The following is a 22,579-nucleotide window of genomic DNA, read 5'->3' on the forward strand; positions in this document are numbered from 1 at the left end:
TTGTATGGTAAATGCCTGTATTTCACTTACTCTTCTGAGGGATGTGATTGCAATGAGAAATGCGACTTTCCAGGTTAGATATTGCATTTCACAGGAATGCATGGGTTCGAAAGGTGGACCCATGAGTCTTGTTAAGACGATGTTAAGATTCCATGAAGGAACTGGTGGTGTTCTTGGTGGTATAATTCTTTTTAGCCCTTCCATGAATGCTTTAATAACTGGTATTCTAAATAGAGACGATGAATGAGTAGTTTGTAGGTAAGCAGATATTGCTGCGAGGTGTATTTTTATAGATGAAAAAGCGAGATTTGCTTTTTGCAAATGTAGTAAGTATCCTACTATGTCTTTCGTAGAGGCATGTAATGGTTGTATTTGATTGGCATGGCAGTAGTAAACAAATCTTTTCCACTTAGATGCATAGCAGTGTCTAGTGGAAGATTTTCTAGCTTGTTTTATGACCTCCATGCATTCTTGTGTGAGGTCTAAGTGTCCGAATTCTAGGATTTCAGGAGCCAAATTGCCAGATTCAATGATGCTGGGTTTGGATGCCTGATCTGTTGTTTGTGTTGTGTTAACAGATCTGGTCTGTTGGGTAGTTTGACATGCGGTACTAGTGAAAGGTCTAGTAGAGTTGTATACCAAGGTTGTCTTGCCCATGTGGGTGCTATCAGTATGAGTTTGAGTTGGTTTTGACTCAACTTGTTTACTAGATATGGAAGGAGAGGGAGAGGGGGAAAAGCGTATGCAAATATCCCTGACCAACTCATCCATAAAGCATTGCCTTGTGATTCGCGGTGTGGGTACCTGGATGCGAAGTTTTGGCATTTTGAGTTTTCTTTTGTTGCGAACAAATCTATCTGGGGTGTTCCCCAAATTTGAAAGTACTTGTTCAGAACTTGGGGGTGAATTTCCCATTCGTGGACTTGTTGGTGGTCTCGCGAAAGGTTGTCTGCTAGTTGGTTTTGTATTCCTGGAATAAATTGTGCTATTAGGCGAATGTTGTTGTGAATCGCCCACTGCCAATTTTTTTGTGTTAGGAGGCACAATTGTGTTGAGTGTGTTCCTCCTTGTTTGTTTAAATAATACATTGTTGTCATGTTGTCTGTTTTGACAAGAATGTATTTGTGTGTTATTATGGGTTGGAAGGCTTTTAACGCTAGAAATACTGCTAACAGTTCTAGGTAATTGATATGAAATTTTGTTTGGTGTATATCCCATTGTCCTTGAATGCTGTGGTGATTGAGGTGTGCTCCCCACCCTGTCATGGAAGCATCTGTTTTAACGTATTGAGGCACTGGGTCCTGAAATGTCCGCCCTTTGTTTAAATTTTTGCTGTTCCACCATAGAAGCGAGAGGTATGTTTGGCGGTCTACCAACACCAGATCTTGAAGTTGACCCTGTGCCTGTGACCATTGTGATGCTAGACACTGTTGTAAGGGTCGCATGTGTAGTCTTGCGTTTGGGACAATGGCTATGCATGATGACATCATGCCTAGAAGTTTTAGCACAAATTTTGCTTGTATCTTTTGGTTTGGAAACATAGCACTTATTACCTTGTGGAATGCCTGCACTCTTTGTGGACTTGGAGTGGCAATTCCTTTTGATGTGTTGATGGTTGCTCCTAGATATTGTTGTGTCTGACACGGTTCTAGGTGTGATTTTGTATAGTTGATGGAAAACCCCAGTTTGTGAAGGGTTTGTATGACACATGTGGTGTCGTTTGCGCATTTTTTTACTGTGTTGGTCTTGATTAGCCAATCGTCTAGGTAAGGGAACACATGTATCTGTTGTCTCCTGATGTGTGCTGCTACTACTGCTAGACATTTTGTGAACACTCTTGGTGCAGTTGTTATTCCGAATGGCAACACTTTGAATTGGTAATGTATTCCTTTGAATACGAACCGTAGGTACTTTCTGTGAGAAGGGTGTATTGGTATATGAAAGTACGCATCCTTTAGGTCTAATGTGGTCATGTAATCTTGCTGTTTGAGCAGTGGAATGATGTCTTGTAGTGTGACCATGTGAAAATGGTCCGATATGATGTAGGTATTTAGTGTCCTGAGATCTAATATTGGTCTTAATGTTTTGTCTTTTTTTGGAATTAGAAAGTACAGGGAGTAAACTCCTGTGTTTTTTTGTTGTACTGGTACTAACTCTATTGCATCCTTTTGCAGTAGTGCTTGAACTTCTAGTCCTAAAAGTTCTAAATGTTGTGGTGACATTTTGCGTGTTTTGGGAGGGATGTTTGGTGGGAATTTGTGGAATTCTATGCAATAGCCATGTTGGATTATTGCTAATACCCAATTGTCTGTTGTAATCTGTTGCCAAGATTGGTAGAATTGGCTTAGTCTTCCCCCCACTGGTGTTGAGTGAAGGGGTTGCGTGACTTGAGTCACTGTTTAGGGGGAGGTGTTTTTGGAGTCTGGAATCTTCCCCTACTCCTTGGGAATTGACCCCCTCTATATCCCCTGAAACCTCCCCTTTGGAAGGAACCCTGATATGGTGTGGTTCTTGTTTGTTGGCTGGTGGTGTCTGTGGGTTGGCCACGAAACCCCCCTCTAAATGGAGTTTTTCTAAAAGAGCCTCTGCTCTGCGGGGAGTAGAGTGCGCCCATGGCCTTGGCCGTGTCGGTGTCCTTTTTAAGTTTTTCAATGGCTGTGTCCACTTCAGGGCCAAAAAGTTGTTTTTTGTTGAAGGGCATATTAAGGACAGCCTGCTGGATTTCAGGTTTGAAGCCTGAAGTGCGGAGCCAAGCGTGTCTCCTTATGGTGACAGCAGTGTTGACTGTTCTTGCTGCAGTATCGGCTGCGTCCAGTGAAGAGCGGATTTGATTGTTTGAGATCGTTTGTCCCTCTTCAACTATTTGCTGCGCCCTTTTTTGGTATTCTTGGGGAAGATGGTCTACGAGAAGTTGCATCTCATCCCAGTGAGCGCGGTCATATCTGGCCAGCAGCGCTTGAGAATTTGCGATGCGCCACTGGTTGGCTGCCTGTGATGCTACTCTTTTTCCTGCCGCATCAAATTTTCTGCTTTCTTTGTCCGGAGGTGGGGCGTCGCCAGATGTATGGGAATTTGCTCTTTTGCGAGCTGCCCCTACTACTACGGAGTCAGGTGGTAACTGCGAAGTAATAAACACTGGATCTGTGGGTGGTGGTTTGTATTTTTTATCCACCCTTGGGGTGATGGCTCTTGATTTTACGGGCTCTTCAAAAATTTGTTTTGCGTGCCGTACATCCCCGGTAGCATTGGGAGACATTGATATTGGCTATGTGTAGCCGAGAGGGTGTTAAATAAAAAATCATCCTCTATAGGATCGGAATGCAGTTGGACATTGTGGAATTCTGCAGCCCTCCCTAGCCACCAGTTGTGAGTATGAGGTACTGTCCTCTGGCGGTGACGGCTTTGTGGGGTATGAATCTGGATCATTGTCCGGCACTGGGGTGTCGTATAGGTCCCAAGCGTCTTGATCCTGATTATCTTGACTTATGGTAGTTTGCGCTGGTGAGTGCATTTGTGGCGGTGTTTGTGCCGGCGATGCCTGTTGTAGTGGAGAGGGCGGAGGCGTGACTTTTTTAACCACTTTGGCTTGTGGTTGTGCGTCATCCTTGAGGAGACTGATCCTTCTTTTCCTCATTATTGGGGGAAGGGTGGATATCTTCCCTGTGTCTTGCTGGATGTACAGTCTCTTTTGTGTGTAGTCTGATTCTACACTTTGGAGCTCTTGTCCAAATCTGTGCATCTGGCCACTTATTCCTTGTTCCTCTGAGTAGGATGAAGGTGTGTTTTTTTTCGGCGCCGAGAGAGAATCTTTTTTCGGTTTCGGCACCGACAGAATTTTTGTTCCTTTCGGCATGGATTCTCGGTGCCGATGTTTTTCGGTGCCGGTATCTTGTTTTTGTCTCTCGGAGCCGCTTTCTCGGCTCCGAGGTTGCTCCATGGCGGTCCCTCGACCGGAGTCGGGTGTCTTCGCTATGGGCGTGCCCTTTTTCGGCGCCTTCGACGGGTCGCCTGTTTTATGGGTCGAGCCATGGCCTGTTGGCAGTGGCGTCCCCTGGGCTTTCGTTTTGTCGATGGTTTTACTTTGACGTCTTACTCACAGTTTGTTGCTGTTGTTCGACGTCGGAGTCTCCGGATTCTGAGTCCGGAACCGAGAACGTTTCCTCTTAGTCGTCGAAACGTTGTTTTGTCGGCGTGGACGCCATTTGTAGACGCCTGGCTCTTCGGTCCCGGAGTGTTTTTCTGGACCGGAAGGCTCGACAGGCCTCACAGGTATCCTCCTTGTGCTCGGGGGACAAGCACAAGTTACAGACCAAGTGCTGATCTGTATAAGGATACTTACTGTGACATTTTGGGCAGAAACGGAACGGGGTCCGTTCCATCGGCTTCGATGTCGCACGCGGTCGGGCCGACCAGGCCCCGATGGGGGAAATCGAAGCTACCCCAAAGTCTTCCGATGATCGGTGTCGATGTACCTAACTATCCCGATACCGAACGGAACAATACCGACGCTTTCTTCCGAGATTCTGACTAACTTTCCGAACCGAAACACGGAGCGAAAAGGAATACGTCCGAACCCGACAGCAGAAAAAAACAATCTAAGATGGAGTCGACGCCCATGCGCAATGGAGCCGAAGAGGGAGGAGTCCTTCGGTCCCGTGACCAAAAAAGACTTCTTCGAAGAAAAACAACTTGTAATACTCCGAGCCCAACACCAGGCAGCGGACTGTGCCAAACATGTGTATCTGCAGCAACATATGCCATCGAACATGAAGTTACAAATTATAAAGCACTTTAATATCCAAGGGTGTCTAGGTGCCGTCTTGAACATCCCCCACAGTGTGAGGGAGGATGCAACCGTATCTGCGCGGAGTGTAAAGTATTTTGTAATGTGGTCTCTGATGTCATCAAAAAGTCTCCATCTTAGAACCACCTTGCGCTTAGTCTCCAGGTTTCCGCCCTCTGGGTCCCTTGAAGCCTGTTTGATCAGCATGGGGGTGTGATCTGTTAGGGCACGAGGGAATACCCAAGCATTCACTAGGCACACCATATCAGTCGAGGGCATAAAGGTTTAATCTAGTCTATGAGATGTGTGCACATATGAATAGTGTGTGAATGGAGTAGGTGTCGGGTGAGTCATGAGCCACTGCCCTACAGAGGTAAGGAGCTTGACCGTTGGAAGTATTGGGATCTATGGGCTTTTGACCATTCACCTACATCTTAGTCAGTATACAAGACAATCAAAATCACCCCCGGCAAACTAGGACACTTCTTGGAGAGTGCGATATGTGCGTGGTGCACATACAGATGTCAGTGTCCACCTAGCGTCTCCATCCATGCCTTCTACTATTGGTTATCTTCCTAGGTAATCGCAAGCGACACTAGAGACCTGCTTTGGAAATTACTCGTGTAGGAGCACTGCTGTGCCTCAGAGGCTTGTGGTGTAGCCATAATGAAAGGCCACTGTGTATGGACCACAAACTAGGAGAGGGCATCTGGTGCTGAACAAGTGAGTTTCCTGCAGAACCACACCCATGATGTGAACTTTGATATATTGAAAGACTGCACTCATTTACACTTTATTATTTAGGTCGTTATTATTTCAGGACAGGAGGTTAAAAGTAGCAGAGGTGGTCATGGTGTATGCCCAAGTAGAGTTGTATTAGCAAGCTATTGGTAAGTAAGAACTGAGATAAAACAATTTCCCCAACTCTCCCCCACCCACCTCCAACACTTCAGTAAATTAAGCATCTATAACCCCTTCCCAATATAAACCAAGTTACCGGAGGAAGTGGTGCCACATAGGCACCAGCCTCAATAATGACGATAATAAATGCAGACGCTTGTTTTGTTGAGCTGGTGTGCAGCAGAGTCTCCTTCATCTAAGAGAGTATATAATACTGGCCAATCGTCCCTGCAGTCCTCCCTCACCAGAGCTTTAAGGTCAATGAGAAAGGGGAGCAAGTTTGAAGTCTTTATGGAACAGGGAGGTTCAGATGGGTTTGAGTTGACCTTGACTGTGACCTCAATGAATTGTTTCTCCCTTCTTCATAATCTACTGTGTTTTGGCAGGGACAGCCGTTCGAGTCAGGACTTTCCATTCCAGGTGTCCACATCCCCAAGTCCCCAGGAGACTAGACGTCTACCCTGTGGGGTGGCACAGCGATCACTTCGATGTTCTATGGGAGTCTAGGAAAAAAGCAGTTTCCATTTCCATTGCCTGGGTGAAAGAAACCCAGCCCGTGCCAAACTTCCTGGGGGTGTTTCCAAGAAATGCAATTTGTCATAGTGTAGGACTTTCAATTTGGCATGAAAAAGGAGTATGCTGCAACTGCTGTAAATGCTCTGTGTAAGCTGGGTAGATACTGATGTAGGCCCTCTTTAATCAAAGGTCCTGATCGAGAACAGCGAAGGATGGCATCTGTCTACATAGCTAAAAAAAAACTAAAAAAACAAGGTGGTCCCACATTGGATGCGGCTGCAGAGCAGGCACCCGTTACACCCTTTCAATTACAAAAGGGATGCAGAGTTTGTCCGCTGAGAACCAGGACTACAGCCACGTGGCCAGGAACGATTGAGGCATGATTCCTCTACCCCTTCAGGAAACCCAACAAAGTGGAGGCTGTTTCTCCGTGATCATCCTTCTGCATCCTCAGTCCTTTGTCCCACCTGGCTCATCAGTCTCCACTCATGTTTCCATATTAGGGCCTTTCTGGTCTTTTGCAGTGGTGAGCCACGTCTGTGACTATCTGCTACTTCCCAGAGGAGTAGGAGTAAAACCTAAGCTCCCACACAGCCAATCTGCATATCCAGTGCTCTCCTAGTTTTACAGCTTGCAATATGTACGCAGAAGAGGATTGCCCAGGATCACAAGTCAGCAAAGTGGTTTTAGTAAACTTATTTTGTCCCGGCAGCCGCCGGAACCTATCATGGGCCAGACCCGGGCCTCCACCCCAAGCCAGCAGGGGGCCACAATGTTCCTAGGCCCTCTCATAGGCTAGTCAGTTCAGCCGAACAACTCCAGGGCCTGCCAACAATTTCTGCAAATTCTCAGGGTCTCCTGGAGGCTGGCTCCCCACGCTGGCAGTCAGGCCCTGGCAGCAGGGCATTCGTATTGCCGCAGCCACCACATGTAGCATTGCTCTAGAACATTAGCTGGAGGACCGGTACCACAAGGTCAGATCGCACTGCTACTCTACAGCAGTTCATTCTAGATCATGCTGCAGGCCACTGTGAGACTTCCACGCCACAGCTCATCCACACCACCCAGCGGCCACTGCCGTACCCCGAGAACAGGGGTCTAAGCATGACCTGTGCAATGTATTTGCGGGGCAGCCAGATTTCAGTTGATTATTGCTGGGCTCGACAGAGCTCCACTATAGCACATCCGCTATCCTGCCTGGCCACACCCCTAGTAATCTAGGTACTTAGGTTGGTTTGGAATGCTTCTCATATTCATGGATTGAGATAGTTTCAGCTTTTGGGAAATATAATTAAAAAAAAAAATCCCTGTATACAGCACACAGGGACCAAAAGCAAATTAGTCTGGAAAGGATAGCTGTGCAGCTAAAAGGCTTACATTTTCCCAGAAGACCCTCATTTGCCAGCACAGAATCAATCAATAGCTTTAGCTCATTAGCCAGCAGTCAGTCTCTTTCAAACCCACCCGAGGCTTGAAATTCTTTAACACATCATCATTTGTAGGCAGTTGCACATTCTGGAAAAGTTGTGCACTTTACCATCTCTGGAGGTCACTTCTAAAAGTCACATGTACAAAACAGAGGAATCTGGTGCAGTTGAGGTCTTAGGGATTTAAATTGAGGGTGCTTAAGTGACCAGACTGTCTCAAGTCAAATATCCAGCCATTTCAACACAACTCTACTTCACAATTTAAAAACACAATTTTCTTTTAATTGACTGCCCCAACATAAAAGCTCAGACAGTGTCTCAAGTTAACCCCTGGGAAGGATCTTCATGAAGCACACCACAAGCTTCACTGAAGCTATACAACATTACTAGTTGCAAAGAAATGCTCCTCAATCATACTTCTAAAACCTGGCAGTCTAGTTATCTAATCGTAAACTATCCTTAACACACCACTCTGCCTCACACTCTAGTATCACCAACATAGTAGATCACATCAATTAAGAAAATGTATACAAGGCACACATCTGTTTGTTTTGAAAATCCAGTTAAAATAAAAAATAGAGTGAAACTCATTACCTCATTCCAGAAATTTCACTCAACCCTATAAAAAATTAATGCAATTCAAAATAAACAATATCCCACTATAAATACAACTGAATGAAAGACCAATTTGAAGTTGTACTAGTTCTGCATACTTGAATGCAAAGATAAAAGAAAGCCATAGAAGAGGCATAGTTCAATAAAGCCATCAAAATTAGACTTTTACCCAGTTTGCCTGTCGCCAATGATCAACTCACGCTGACCACGGCCAATGGGTACCAAACTGTCCACAGCTTTAATGCCAGTCTGCATTGGCTCTCGGACAGAGATTCTGGGAATGATTCCAGGTGCCTTCAGACCAACTCTCCTGCGGGTCTTGTTGGTTAGTGGCCCCTAAAAGAGAATAATATTAATTAAAATAAAAATAAAAAACACAAACACTACAAAATTAATAATAAATCCATTGATGGAGTTCTCTACACATTGCGAGGCAACCCTAAACTCACCTTTCCATCAATGACATTGCCCAGAGCGTCTACAACACGGCCAAGAAGTTCAAGACCAACAGGAACATCAACGATGGCTCCAGTTCTCTTCACAATGTCACCTTCTTTGATCAGTTTATCATTACCAAACACGACCACACCTACGTTGTCAGGTTCCAAGTTCAGGGACATACCCTACATAAAAGCAAAGGGAACAAAAGATCCATTTTCTAAGACGCACTTAACAGGACTACAAATAATTAAACAACAAGACAGAAATAATTTCCAGATTCTTACCCAAAGAAATAAAGCATACTGAGCAAACGTATAACAGAATTATGCCATGTTCGCGTTCATTATGAAACCAGGCTTTCCCCACTTCTCGGGCCCTCCCTCGCCCCACCTTGCTCAGACTGTGCACCGTTCGCTTTTATCTGGACCCATTAAAAAGAGGAAGTACCCTAAACAGGTCTTACCATTTAGCCACTACAATGTGTGCATCCCTTGTTCAATGAAAGACAACATTAATGATACACAATAAAATTACCTATACCCAGTTACAGTTTGCGTTCGTGCTTGCTAAAATATTTCACGTGAAGTTTAGGATTGCAGCCAATGCTAGGTACGTAACATTTACCAGACTCCAGAGCCTGAGGAGCATGCAGAAGGAGAAAGACCATCAGTAACCAGAGCTGACTGGGTCCAAGGACAATGTCTGAACATGAATGTGCCAACTCGTCACCACCCCCTAACCATTACTAAGGACCCTCAAAATAAAGGAGCCAAGAGCTCCTGCTAAGGGCCTGTAATGATCATTAAAGACTGTCTAAGGGATGAGCATGGCTGTGCAAGTCAAATTTGCAAAGAATATCAGATCTCTCCTTTAAGACACCAATGACAACAAAAATAGAAACCTGCACATAGTAGCTTCACAGCTCACAAGATTCATGTAGCTTTAGCTTATAGCAGGCATCTCCAAAATGTAGCTCTCTAGCTACCTATAAGTAGCTCTTCTGTGTGCAGCCCTGCCTACTAAATTTTTGCTTGGTTGAATTAATATATGTATTCTAGAATTGAAAACCTCATCAGATGAAAATGTGAATTTGCAGAAACTTATAAGCGGATGCTTGGAAAAATAGTTGGATTTCCAAATTATACTTAAAGCTGATATACCCCTTCTGTGCCTTGGATGAGGTGACCTCGTCCAAGGCTACAGTTCCGTGTGAATTGGACAAGGTCACCTCGTCCAAAGCACAGGAACTTGGGGGAGCGCTAGCGCGCCCCCCCTGTACAACCCCCTCCCCCCCCCCCCCAGGCGGGGATGGAAGGGGGAAGACCTTCCCCTTCCACCCCCACGGGCCCCCCCCGATGATGTCAGCGCGCGCTGATTTGTCACAGGGGCCTCCCCCATCGAGAAATGCTTAGCATTTCTCTTTCAATCACGTGGGGGAGGCCCGGAGGGGCTTCAAATGGAAGGAAATGTATTTCCTTCCCTTTGAAGTCTCTCCCAGGGTTTCAAAAGCTGGATTGCTTGCCGATATTAGGCTGATCTGCCCCCAGGGGGGTCAGAAACCTCTAGGCGCCAGGGCAAATTTTTTTTAAATTTTTTTTTATAGAGATGGGTAGTGACCCATCAGGCAAGGGTTGCTGCCCTGGGGGGCAAATTGTATTTAGACCTTTCTGCCCCCCTTAGGGGCGGGGGGAACCACTAGGCACCGGGGATTTGTTTTTTGGCGCCAATGTCACGCAGTGGGAGCGACCCCGTAGGCAAGTGTCGCTCCCGGGGAGGGGTCAAATTTATTTTAGGGCATTTCTAGGCCTACCCACACAAGTGAGGTATCATTTTTATTGGGAGACTTGGGGGAACGCTGGGTGGAAGGAAATTTGTGGCTCCTCTCAGATTCCAGAACTTTCTGCCACAGAAATGTGAGGAACATGTGTTTTTTTAGCCAAATTGAGGTTTGCAAAGGATTCTGGGTAACAGAACCTGGTCAGAGCCCCACAAGTCACCCCATCTTGGATTCCCCTAGATCTCTAGTTTTCAAAAATGCACAGGTTTGGTAGGTTTCCCCTAGGTGCCGGCTGAGCTAGAGGCCAAAATCTACAGGTAGGCACTTTGCAAAAAACAGCTCTGTTTTCTTTCAAAAAATGGGATGTGTCCATGTTGCGTTTTGGGGCATTTCCTGTCGCGGGCGCTAGGACTACCCACACAAGTGAGGTATAATTTTTATCGGGAGACTTGGGGGAAAAGCAAAGATTAGCTAGATTAGCAAAACAAGTGTTATTGCCCCTTGTCTTTCTCTACATTTTTTCCTTCCAAATATAGGAGAGTGTGTAAAAAAGACATCTATTTGAGAAATGCCCTGTAATGCACATGCTAGTATGATCACCCCGGAATTCAGAGATGTGCAAATAACCACTGCTCCTCAACACCTTATCTTGTGCCCTTTCTGGAAATACAAAGGTTTTCTTGATAGCTGTTTTTTACTCTTTATATTTCAGCAAATGAATTGCTGTATACCCGGTATAGAATGAAAACTCACTGCAGGGTGCAGCTCATTTATTGGCTCTGGGTACCTAGGGTTCTTGATGAACCTACAAGCCCTATATATCCCCGCAACCAGAGGAGTCCAGCAGACGTAACAGTATATTGCTTTCGATAATCTGACATTGCAGGAAAAAGTTACAGAGTAAAACGTAGAGAAAAATTGATGTTTTTTCACCTCAATTTCAATATTTTTCTTTTTCAGTTATTTTCTGTAGGAAACCCTTGTAGGATCTACACAAATGACCCTTTGCTGAATTCAGAATTGTGTCTACTTTTCAGAAATGTTTAGGTTTCTGGGATCCAGCATTGGTTTCATGCCCATTTCGGTCACTGACTGGAAGGAGGCTGAAAGCACAATTTTTTTTTTTAAATGGGGTATGTCCCAGTAAAATGCCAAATTTGTGTTGAAAAATTGGGTTTTCTGATTCAAGTCTGCCTGTTCCTGAAAGCTGGTGAGTTTAGCACCGCAAACCCTTTGTTGATGCCATTTTCAGGGGAAAAACTACAAGCCTTCTTCTGCAGCCACTTTTTCCAATTTTTGTGAAAAAAAAAAAACGAAAATTGCACTGGGTACCTCTAGAATCCCTAGGATGTTGGAAAAAAAAAAAAAGGACGCAAATTTGGCTTGGTTAGCTAATGTGGACAAAAAGTTATGAGGGCCTAAGCACAAACTGCCCCAAATAGGCAAAAAAAGGCCTGGCAGCGAAGGGGTTAAACCATAAAAAAAAAAAAAATTTAAAAGCATTGGTGAGATTACCATTATCTACTACCTTGGTGTCCTGGCCACTGCAGCTATGGCTCATGTTTTAACCATAGAGGCATTTCAAGTTGTTAATGCCTTTTCACAGCCGGCAACCCTACCTGATGCACGGAGGTGGGCTAAAATCTAAGTTATGGTTCTAGATCAAGTATGCAATGAGATTTCCCAGTTACAGTTATCAACACAAGCAACACACCTTTCAACCATTTTCCCCAATAACTTGTTTCTGTATCACTGGCAAACTGGGAGGTTTCGGCACCACTGACAGGAGCCATGAGGCAATGTTAGTTTTAAAGATTTCTACTGCAGTTTGTTTAAATCATCTCATTTAGGCAGAGTGGAAAAAAAAACCGTTTATTCCTTACCCCATCCCCCTCCACTTTCCCTTCACGTCATAAGCATTTACAGTGATGGTTGTGGTACATTATCACCACACCCTGTAAGGTTCCCACTAGGAACTAGGTGCTCCGTCCCGGGACCAAGCATCAACAAAAGCCTCAAACTGAGATGTTACTCCACAAAAGAAAACAAGGAGGAGCACTCTAGTCAATATTTCATAAAGAGTTCTTTCAATATTAAAAAAAATAAAAATAATAAAAAAAAAAACTATATAATAAGGATCGATGTTCCATATAAACTCGAAATTTAGACATCTAATCAATGACAATCAATTCCACGGATTAGATGTGGAACACAAAGTTCATTCTGTATTAATTATCTGCATTGAGCATGAACACAATAATTAGTGGTGGAAGTGAAAATGGTGTCCTACCGTTTCGGGTCTGGGTAGGTACCTAGAGGTTCTTCTCAGCTAATTTGATAGAAGCATTTAAATTCTGCGTGCATCTCGTTCAGAAGAAAGTGTATAAACGCTCAGGACGAGGCAACGTGTTAGGAGCGATTTCTCAAAGATAGTGGACGATGATTTCTGGGTGTGATAGCTAGTATATAGTCATTTATTTTCCCCTTCTGGAATCCGTAAGAAAGTTTTATGACCTTGATTTGCAGTTATGGTAAGTCATGAAGTCTGTAATATTCCCTTGTTATCCAACTCTATAGACAGAGCCTATCAAGCCTGGGTGAAAATTCTGTTTTGCCTACAGCAGGAGTCATAATTGAGGGATGTCTAGTGAAGCCCGTAAATCTAGTCCTTTAGTTCCAAGTAGTCAAGGTGACAAACTGACTGGTAGTGGCCCCTTATATATTTGGTATCCATAGGATTTCCACTAATGAGCACAACGTAACACTTAGATCAAAGAAACACCACATTTTATCTGTTGCACCCCTGAGCCACTTTGCGTATCTTATCTGTGCTCCTTTAAAAAAGCTACAGGTTCGTTGTGACTAAACCTCCCTGTTTAGGTTAAGCTCTGCACATATGCTTATGCAGTTTTCATTTTCTCACCTCCCAGATGAAATGGTCACAGAAATCTTGTTGTTGGGCGAATTCACTCTTCATAGGTGACGTTATGTTAATTTGTACAGCACAGTAATCACCCAAGAGGGTATGCAGGCAATTGGGAGGTGTGTTGTCCCCAAGGCGCTTATACAAAGAGCCAAGTCTTCAGCTTCTTGCAGTGTTGAAAAGACTGAGGAGCTGAATGGATGTGTGGTGCGTCGCTGCTCAGCAGATCCCATATTTCAGTTGTGTGTTTGCTGAGTGATTATGTTGGGAAGCATACATGCAAGAGGGTGTTTGTGTCTGCGTTTGATGTGGCGTGTGGTGTAGGATGGGGTGTAGGCATGGTTAATGCTTGTGTGTTGGGAAGAGCTGTTGAGGGCGCAGTTAGTATTTGCACTGGGGTGTGGGGCTGCTGGAGAATCAGCAGTGGGTGCAGGTGAAAGATACTACCGTGGTGTGAGGCAGTGCAGCAGCAGTTTGGGAGGTGCGGAGGGATACACCCAGGGTCTAGCCCCCTACGTAGTGCACTGAAGTATTGATAGGCAGTGATCGGACCATGGATCCTGGCGCTGGGAGCTATCCAGATAGAATTTTCACCTCCTGTGAGCCGTGGCCCATGTCCATACATTAGTAGTCAATAGCATCCAATTGCTAATGTAATGAGAAAATACTGTGAGCAAACCAAGAAGTCATCCAGAAACAAGGGCTAGATTTTTTTTTTTTTTTTAAAACAACTGCTAGGTAAAGGAACATGACTTTCCAAGAACATGAAATATTCACAATATATGTAAACAGAAGCCAGTGGTGTAAAATATTTGACGTTTTCAATAATACTTATCCTGAAAACGTGTTTTTAATTTTTATTTACTGATGAAACATCAGTTCTACCGTGATACTCAGCTAATTGTAGGAGGCTTGTTAGTGGAAGTCGTGAATGAGTGGCCAATACCCCGAATTAGGTTTACCTCAAGATGTCTAGAGCAGACGAAGAAAGACTAGTGTACCAAAGGATAAAGAAAGATGCAGTGACTTAAAATAGGTGCGCTGGTGACCAAAAGTGTGTAAACTAAAGCGTTTTCATCCATTATTACAGTTATGCATGTTATTTGGAATAGGGACACATTTACAAGTACCGCATTTGTTCTAAAAGGAGAAACACTAAGACGATATGACAATCTGTCAGGGACAAAGAATTCCCACCAATACATTAATTGGTACAGCACAATTTATGCATTGTACAGTGTGCTGAACACCTAGCGAGTTTGAAGGTAGCCATTAAATTTAAACTGAAGGAGCTGCAGCAGGCCGGAGTCAGCAAGCTTTGGCAAGAACACTAGCCTTTGTCAAAACAGTGCTCTACACCAGAGTCCACATAGGATGAGACTTAAAGCTAACTGCAGCTTCAGCGTGTACCATTTCGGAAACATACCCACATTCTAAAGGAACTTGTTTTAGGTTTCTCAAGCGTAAAACCTGTGGCTGCCACTTAATCTTGATCTATCAACATAAATATACACCATTTGAACAAGGGCTCTCGTTCAGTACTAGGCTCGCTACATTTAAATAAACGGTTTGTGCAATATTCATGTGGTTATAGGGTCGGGTAATTGACACCTATGTCCCTTGAAAACTAGAGAGAGAGAATGTTTTTTATTAGTTAATTAAAACCATAAAAGTAATCCTTCAACATAAAAATTTGACAGAACCATGTTAGTACACTGAAACATATGAATTACATGAATTTATAAAACTGGGAAGAGCTAAGTATATTTCACAAATAATAAAAAAAATAAAAATCCTACTTGACTCCGGATTCTGGTGCAGGACTTCATCACGGTCTAGCTGTGCGGCGATGTTACCAAATTACCTTTCTTTCTTTGGTGTACTTACTCAGAGTGGGTGTCTCTATTTGCACCACCCTATCACAGGCTTGTTCCAGCAGACATTATTTTACCGGAATAGATTTGTAAAAATTGAACCAATCTAGTATTCAATATGGTGTTTTGTGGGTTGAATGCTTCAATTAGTGAATTTCTACAGGATCTAATCCCTAGGCCGTTTAGTTCTTTTTTCAGTAAGCATTTTCTTTCTACAGCCAGTGCCGGGCAAATGCAGACCACATGCATCAAGTTTTGGCAGCACTCATGTATGCCTGCTTGTGGCCCCTTCTTCCAATTTGGCAGGAGGTCTGGCGTTGAGACATCGCCCAGCCTGAGCCTTAGAAAGCGTTGCTTAATTATTCGTGAGTAGGGGAAAACTAGAGATTTGGACCGCGAACTACCAGTAATCCTATAGTGCACAATACCAGGGGCAATATACACAAAGGATAGACAGACTTCAACACCGGTAACCCAACATCACTTTACACAGCCACACTCAACACACAGTAAGGGAGAATGTGTGGGCTAAATCAAAGTACTGTGCCTGTTTACCAGTAAGAGCAAGCAGGCAGTATCCTCAATTAGGATGGAGGTTTGAAAGGGGGGGGCGGGGGGGGGGACCAAAAAACATGCGATGCACCTGTACCTACTAATATAATCCCTGCTGCCAGAACGGTAGAATGGAGTCACTCTTGTAAGAAAAAGACACAACACCAACAGTCTATAACTCCCCAGGTGAAAACCACACAATTTTGTAGAGTGCTACCCAGAAGACTGCCAACACAGATGTCGTGCACAAGAAAACACACCGGGCCTGCTAGAACTTTAAAACAGTGGACAGAATTGCAGCCTGATGAAGGGAAAGACAACACAAACAGCAGGTCAGAAAAAGAACGTGCATTAAAATAGTGTTAATTACAGAGCACGGTCGTACCAAAATAAGGAGGGTGAGGCCAATCAAATTAAAACCTAGGAATAAAGCACAAATGGAAGTGTAGTGTTTCTACACAATACCAGTTATATTCCTTCATCTAGTCCCAATCAAGCAACTAGACAAGCACCAGTGAGCAATCTAGACATTTCTCAACAATTCACCAGCCAAAGATCCCACATATTAATTTTGTATCATTTTAATTTGGGAGGGTGCTAGGTCCACCAGGGTATAACAAATGCACTTAATAAGGTTTGACCAAATCTGGTTCACTTACTTTCAGCCCAGAAGAGAACTCCACCATCTCCTCTGCCTGCACATTACGTAGACCATACACACGAGCAATACCATCACCAATGGAAAGCACGCGTCCAGTTTCTTCTAGATTAGCAGATATGTCAGCACCTAGGATACGCTCTTCCAGAATAGAGGACACTTCGGCTGTACCTAGAAATTAAAAATGGTAACCATTTAAAGCAGAATTAGATATTGACTATGACATTCTCAAAAAGCAGTGGCTAATTCAGTACAGAGCTCTAGAATTTTCAGCTCCTTAGTAACGCAGTGTCACCTACTTCTGGATCCCAAAACTTGACAATACTGTAGCAATTTGGCTTCAATAGGCACTATTTTACCTTGGAGAATGTTTGCCAATGTGTTGAGTATCTATAAAAATTACAGTTTAACCTTACTGCCCAAGTCTGTGCCCACGCAACCCAAGTGGTTTTCTGCGAAAGATTTTACACCATCAAAATGTAGTCAGACATCTTAGGCAACATATACCCAGGGCCTGTAAATTAAATGCTACTAGAGGGCTTGCAGCAATCATTATGAAACCCAGTAAAGTACACAAACATGTTTCAGGCCTGCCACTGCAGCCTGTAGTGTAGTTTTAAACTGCCATTACGGCCTGGCAAAATAAGCCTATTGCCAAGCCTAAATCTTCCTTTTTAATATATTACCCCAAAGGCAGGCGTTTATGCTTTGAGCGCAGGGTGTATGCTATAATTAAAAAATAAACAAACACCACACAGTCTTAAATGTTGCGACAGTGAAAAACTCCTATACTTTTTTGTCACTGTGGTAAGGCCTCTCGCCCCCAATGACTGGGTTACCTTATTCAACGACTCCCCCTTGGACACAGCCTGCTGCCTTGCTGAACTCTACCCTCTCAGAAACTTTTCTTCAGAAATGTTTCTATGTCTGAAGGTAAGCAGAGACTGGGCCCAATCCACCCCTTGTACCCGGACCCACTCTACACAGCAGTCATACTTAACTTTTTATTTTACCCCAGTCTTGTGCAAACATATCACAGTGCCAAACGCAGATCTTTTCGACCTATATTTCACTAAAAGCTTTTAAAATCATAACTGATTGGATTTTAGTTTTGGTGTCATTTTAAGATTTTACTCTATTTCTACATTGTTGTGCGATTTTTCTTGTTATGTTTCCACTTTATTACAGCTTGTGTGCTGCATAAATACTATTGCCTTTAAGTTAAGCCTACTGCTTCTGTGCCAAGCTACCAAAGGGTTAAGCACAGGTTAATTTGGTGACTTTCTGTGGTTCACCCTGACAGGGATTTTATTATTTGATTGGGGCTTACACCCCTTTCAACTAATAATCCAATTTCTTACAGTAGTAAAGGGCTCAAGGTTCATTATTCATGATGAGTAACATGATCCTTGAAGACTACTTACATGTTTCTATATGTAGAGTAAATCAGCGGCATGCAGAATACCTCATTAGTGCCAGACAGGAAGGGACACTAGCAAGCAGAATGCTGATGCCACCCAGGTACATGAAGACCAGGGGTTGGACAATAATTCTGTTTGAGGGTAGTAAAGTGGTTTATTACGGGTGTAATTTGATGCCAGGCTATTTGTTTTTTTTCTTTAGCCGTGGGGTCTTCAAGAAAAGGTCATTGTGAATGAATGAATGAATGCATGCATGCATTTTCAACAGGTAAAACCTTGAGATGGACCTACTTCCAACATCACACATGGAAGTTGAAGACGAAACCAAGCTAAGCTGGAGCAACTGATGAGTAGTGTTAAGTATTAGAATGGTTCAGTTAAAAGTAGACACTGGAGAACCAAAGCAGGTTAATAGCAGAGTATGCAGAATAAAAGCTTATGCTCAAGGAGGCAGTTTCCTTATAAGTCTTGGTACCGCAGTATGGTTGGAAGTTAAGCTGGTTATCATGAAATAAGGAACTTACAGTGAAAATAGGCTCTCTCTTCAGTTTGGAACTTGGTAAAAACTGCTACCTTTACGCAAAAAGGGGATGCGAAGAACACGCTCTTGAAGTTGTGTATTGAACAACTTGGGAGAATTGTGAGTTGTCAATTGGGAACCATCATACCAGTCACCATAGTGGTCATCCGAGGCACGAAGCAAAACTCACTCAACACTGCCAATGAATACTCTACTGCAAAACAGTCCTAGTTCTGTCAAACAACCCGCGTTCAGTTGGCTCTGAATGTCTGCCAAAATTATCCTAGAAAAACAGTGGGACCAAATGGACCTTTCAACTAAAGCACGTTAAGAATTTTATGTACAATGTACCCCTGGCTCTAACACCGTAGTGATTTTTATAATGATCAATGCAAATGTTACAATTATTCCCTGTAAATAGGTAACTCGCCCATCATCGCAACAACCTATAAGAAAGTAAAAACTAAAGCGGAGACCTGTAGCAAATAAAAATAAAATAAAAAATAAATAAATAAATAAATAAAAATGCATGCACGCAAGCAACCTTTGTGTGCGCCACGGAGCCACTTTCAGATATGTTAAATTTACAAATCCCCAATCAGCTTAACATTTATTTGCAACGTTGTAATGTTACTTTCTTAACTACCCAAATACAGCCAAGAGGCCAAACACTCGTTCTCACGCCCAAGGTCAAGCCGCCTGAAAACTTATTTCAGACAGATGACATTACAAAGGATTCTGGAAACACCAGTCATCTTCCTCAGTTATCAAAACAAGTCCCAGCGCAAATCTAGAGAGAGGGTAGCAGCCTTAGGCTTGCAATGATTTGACAAACCTTCAATGTTATTTTTACCTGTTGTGCATTACCGACATTCGGCAAGTTTAACATACATAAAAACCAAAACCTGTACACAAGAAAACACATGAAGCTAACATTAAGTGTTAAAGGAAAATTATTAGGTTGGAGAAACTGGTGCCTTGCGCATTATTGTTTTACAGTCTGCACGGAAGTTGGTCAATTTTATCACCAAGGTCACAAAGTTAGCAGTACAGCAAAGAACAAGGCACATAACGTGGCTGTAGGTTGCAGAACGAACATTTACTGGCAAATAACTGCGTGCTACATTTCACTTTTAAATTAGACTTTGACTCACCAGTCTTCTGAAGCCATGTCCCGGACGCATGGAGGTTCCTTGTAGCAACAAAGGCCGCACCAAGGGCATTTCTGGACACCTATCACAATAGATATCTATTTTAAAATCGGAATCAGCACAAAAGTCCTTTAGGAGTATTAAAAACAAGTTTTTGAAGTCTCCACAGGGGAAACAGTGTAAAATATATTAATATGGGAACTGAATAGTGACATTGACAGAGCACTAGTTCACTGACAGCTGAGCTTACAAAACCTAGCAAATTAACAAAAAGTTAAATCAAACTGCATGAAACAAAAAAGTTACTTATGCAACAAAGCCGACCTTTAAAATGTTGTCCTTCAATTATTTAATGTACATGAACACTGTCCGATTGGTGTTGTAGATACAGTAGCACTCTAAAATTAAGAATAAGACTCGACAACTTAATTTTCTAGATGAACTAGGATAAAGACAGCTATGAACAGTCTATAGTAATAATTATAAACAAATTCCACGTTCTATTAATAGAAACACAAAAAACATTATGTTTTCTTACAACGCACATCTGAAATAATCTAGTATTACAAACTCGAGCACAGAGATGTTGAGCGGATTCTTGAGAAAAAAAATACTCAAAACTATACAATGCCTTGCGCAAAAAGTGCAGTACATATTCTAAACTGAAATGGAAGCATGTGGAAAGGTCAATCTCTTGGGGGCCCAGAGTTCAGGTCAAGGTCTAATGTGAAGACAAACGTGGACGAAATCCCCCCTTGCTGCAGAATTCCTAAAAATGTCTCATTCATACCTGCAACAAACACCGAAGCAAGACACGTTGCACTCATCCATTTATTTGCCAAGTATATGCAAAGGAAGAACTGCTTCCCGATTAACAGCATCAACTTTGGAGGGCAAAAATGGCAGAGATTAGTGCTTAAAGAAATGTCACGGGCAAGCCCGTATGCAGCAGCACTTGGCATGCCACGCGCAGAGCTAGTGGACAAATGAAGGGCGAAGCTCAAGGTGGGAATGAAACTGCAAGGAGGGCAACAACAAAGAAGCGAGTCTTACAGAACAAGCCTTCCTGGGCACAAGCATAATACAGCTGCAGGAGAGGTCTCCATGGTGAAGAAGGTCCACGAGCAAGAGGGTAGCTAGTAGACTCCAGATTTTAGCTTTGCATTCTAGACCTGCAATCCTGCATAAGCCATTCCAAAACAGGGACGAATCTGGAAACTTGACTGTATATGGTCATTACTTATAAAACGTCGGCCTGCTGTCGCAGATAACCATAGCACATAGAACACGCAATATTAACTACACCGAATAATGCATTATACTGGCGAACGGTGTATCATTTCGGAATGAGGAAAAAACATAATTGTGTGGCTTCAAGCTGTGCAGGCGAATTGCACACGCTCCGACCCCTTTCTGTTCAGACACACCAAGGTCATACGCTACCAAGGGGCAGACGACTCTCAGCAGATGAGACCAACAATGCACGGGAAAGGTTGCACAGTGCTGTTGGGGGAATCTGCTCCAGCCACTGCCGGTGTATTAAGGCCCATGCCGGGCAAGATGGCGATGCCTGTACTCACTGACACCTGAAGGAGAAATGAAAGGCAGTTTCCCACCCTCTGTCAGCGCGCGGGAGGAAGCCACCTACCGTGCCCGCCTGCCGGGGCAGGGATCGGGCCAGCGCAGCGGCCACACGGACTGACAGCATGTCTGTATCCTAGGTGGGGAGGGGGAGCTCCGACTTCTGCTGCCGCTTTGGCTGACTCCAGGGGCAGAGTGAGAAAATGGCCGACGCTGCGCGAGCTCCTCTAGGGGAAGGTCATTGGGAGGAGGAGGTGGACGGGGCTGGGCCTATCACGGAAGCACTCGCAGCCTTGAGCTCTTCAAACACTAAACTGCAAGCTGCAAAAAATATTTTGAGTTCTAGGCTGGCAGCCATAGTGGGTGTGGGTAACCTCGCCCACCCCACCCCTTCCTTGGAGTAGGACGCATAGCCTGCGCCTCCTATGCTTGCAAAGGATGGGTTTTCACCGGGATGTATTGAGATCATCCACTATTTTATGACAGGAGTGCAGGCTTCAAGTTATGCAATGTCTTCTCTGCTTATCATTAGCAGTCATGATACAGTTAACAAATATAAAAAAAATACTTTAGAAAAATATTTTGGGAAGAAACACTCAAAACATAACGATTCAAAGTGAATCAACATTCAGTAAGATGTTAGGTTTTATAAATACCACCTCTATTAAAAAATAATGAAAGCAATAAAAGAAGATTGGAATTGGTGTAATCGAAAATTTCATAACAATCATATACAAAAGATTTAAATTCTATTATGGAAACGGAGGCGAGAACTACGCATTTCCCTTCTCCACTTCTACTCACTAGCAGCTATATTGCTGTTTTTTCATATTGAGTTTTTGCATTATATTAACAATAACATGTAAACATGCAAATGCAAATAACTCATACACGCTAACTGTAGATTGTCCTAATTAGTTGCTACAGTAAACCTGAAGAGTACAGGCTAGTCTAATGTATCTTGTTTGGTGCAAATAACTGTAAGTGTGAAGGATGCTTAGAGAAACTGCATTGTGAAGATTTCTTAGAAACTAATGAGCCCTACATTGTATTTTTATGCCTTAACCTGATTATAGCGGTTATGGGAACCATGTGTAGGTACAGCAAATGTTTCAAGTGAATGATTTATGTTAGTGCAGAGTTGGTCCGAATGCTTGCAGTTATTGCTTTTGTGCACTTTTAAGACAGCTCTTGGAGCAGAGAGGGTGCTATCTTTATAGGAGAACTGATTTAATTAACCGTTTCCTTTGAGGCAACTTTATACTAATTTGTTCTCTTACTCATATGACTTTGATTTGAACTTCATAATTACTAATGCATTCATGTATTGATTATTAATCAACATTCATTTGATGATCTTAAATCTTTTTAACCTTTTAGTAAATCTTTATGGTAACTACTCTCTGTCTTCCTTATGCAGCCTACTGTGATTCAAGTTAA

At 43.2% G+C, this 22,579-nt stretch overlaps 1 protein-coding gene across 1 annotated transcript in view; it reads right to left on the bottom strand.

Moving 5' to 3' along the window:
• Positions 1–21,361, bottom strand: part of ATP5F1A (ATP synthase F1 subunit alpha) — a 39,653-nt gene extending 18,292 nt beyond the window's left edge. Inside the window, exons 1-5 of the mRNA XM_069218856.1 lie at positions 21,207–21,361; positions 19,562–19,640; positions 16,468–16,637; positions 8,691–8,864; positions 8,411–8,577 (exon numbers count right to left, since the gene is read on the bottom strand). Of these exons, the coding sequence (XP_069074957.1) occupies positions 8,411–8,577; positions 8,691–8,864; positions 16,468–16,637; positions 19,562–19,640; positions 21,207–21,266 (650 nt within the window). The 5' untranslated portion in view covers positions 21,267–21,361. The remainder of the gene's footprint in view (positions 1–8,410; positions 8,578–8,690; positions 8,865–16,467; positions 16,638–19,561; positions 19,641–21,206) is intronic.
• Between the last annotated feature and the right edge of the window lie 1,218 nt (positions 21,362–22,579).

Source organism: Pleurodeles waltl, chromosome 1_1 (assembly GCF_031143425.1).
Source record: "Pleurodeles waltl isolate 20211129_DDA chromosome 1_1, aPleWal1.hap1.20221129, whole genome shotgun sequence".
In the NCBI taxonomy this organism is placed as follows: domain Eukaryota; kingdom Metazoa; phylum Chordata; class Amphibia; order Caudata; family Salamandridae; genus Pleurodeles; species Pleurodeles waltl.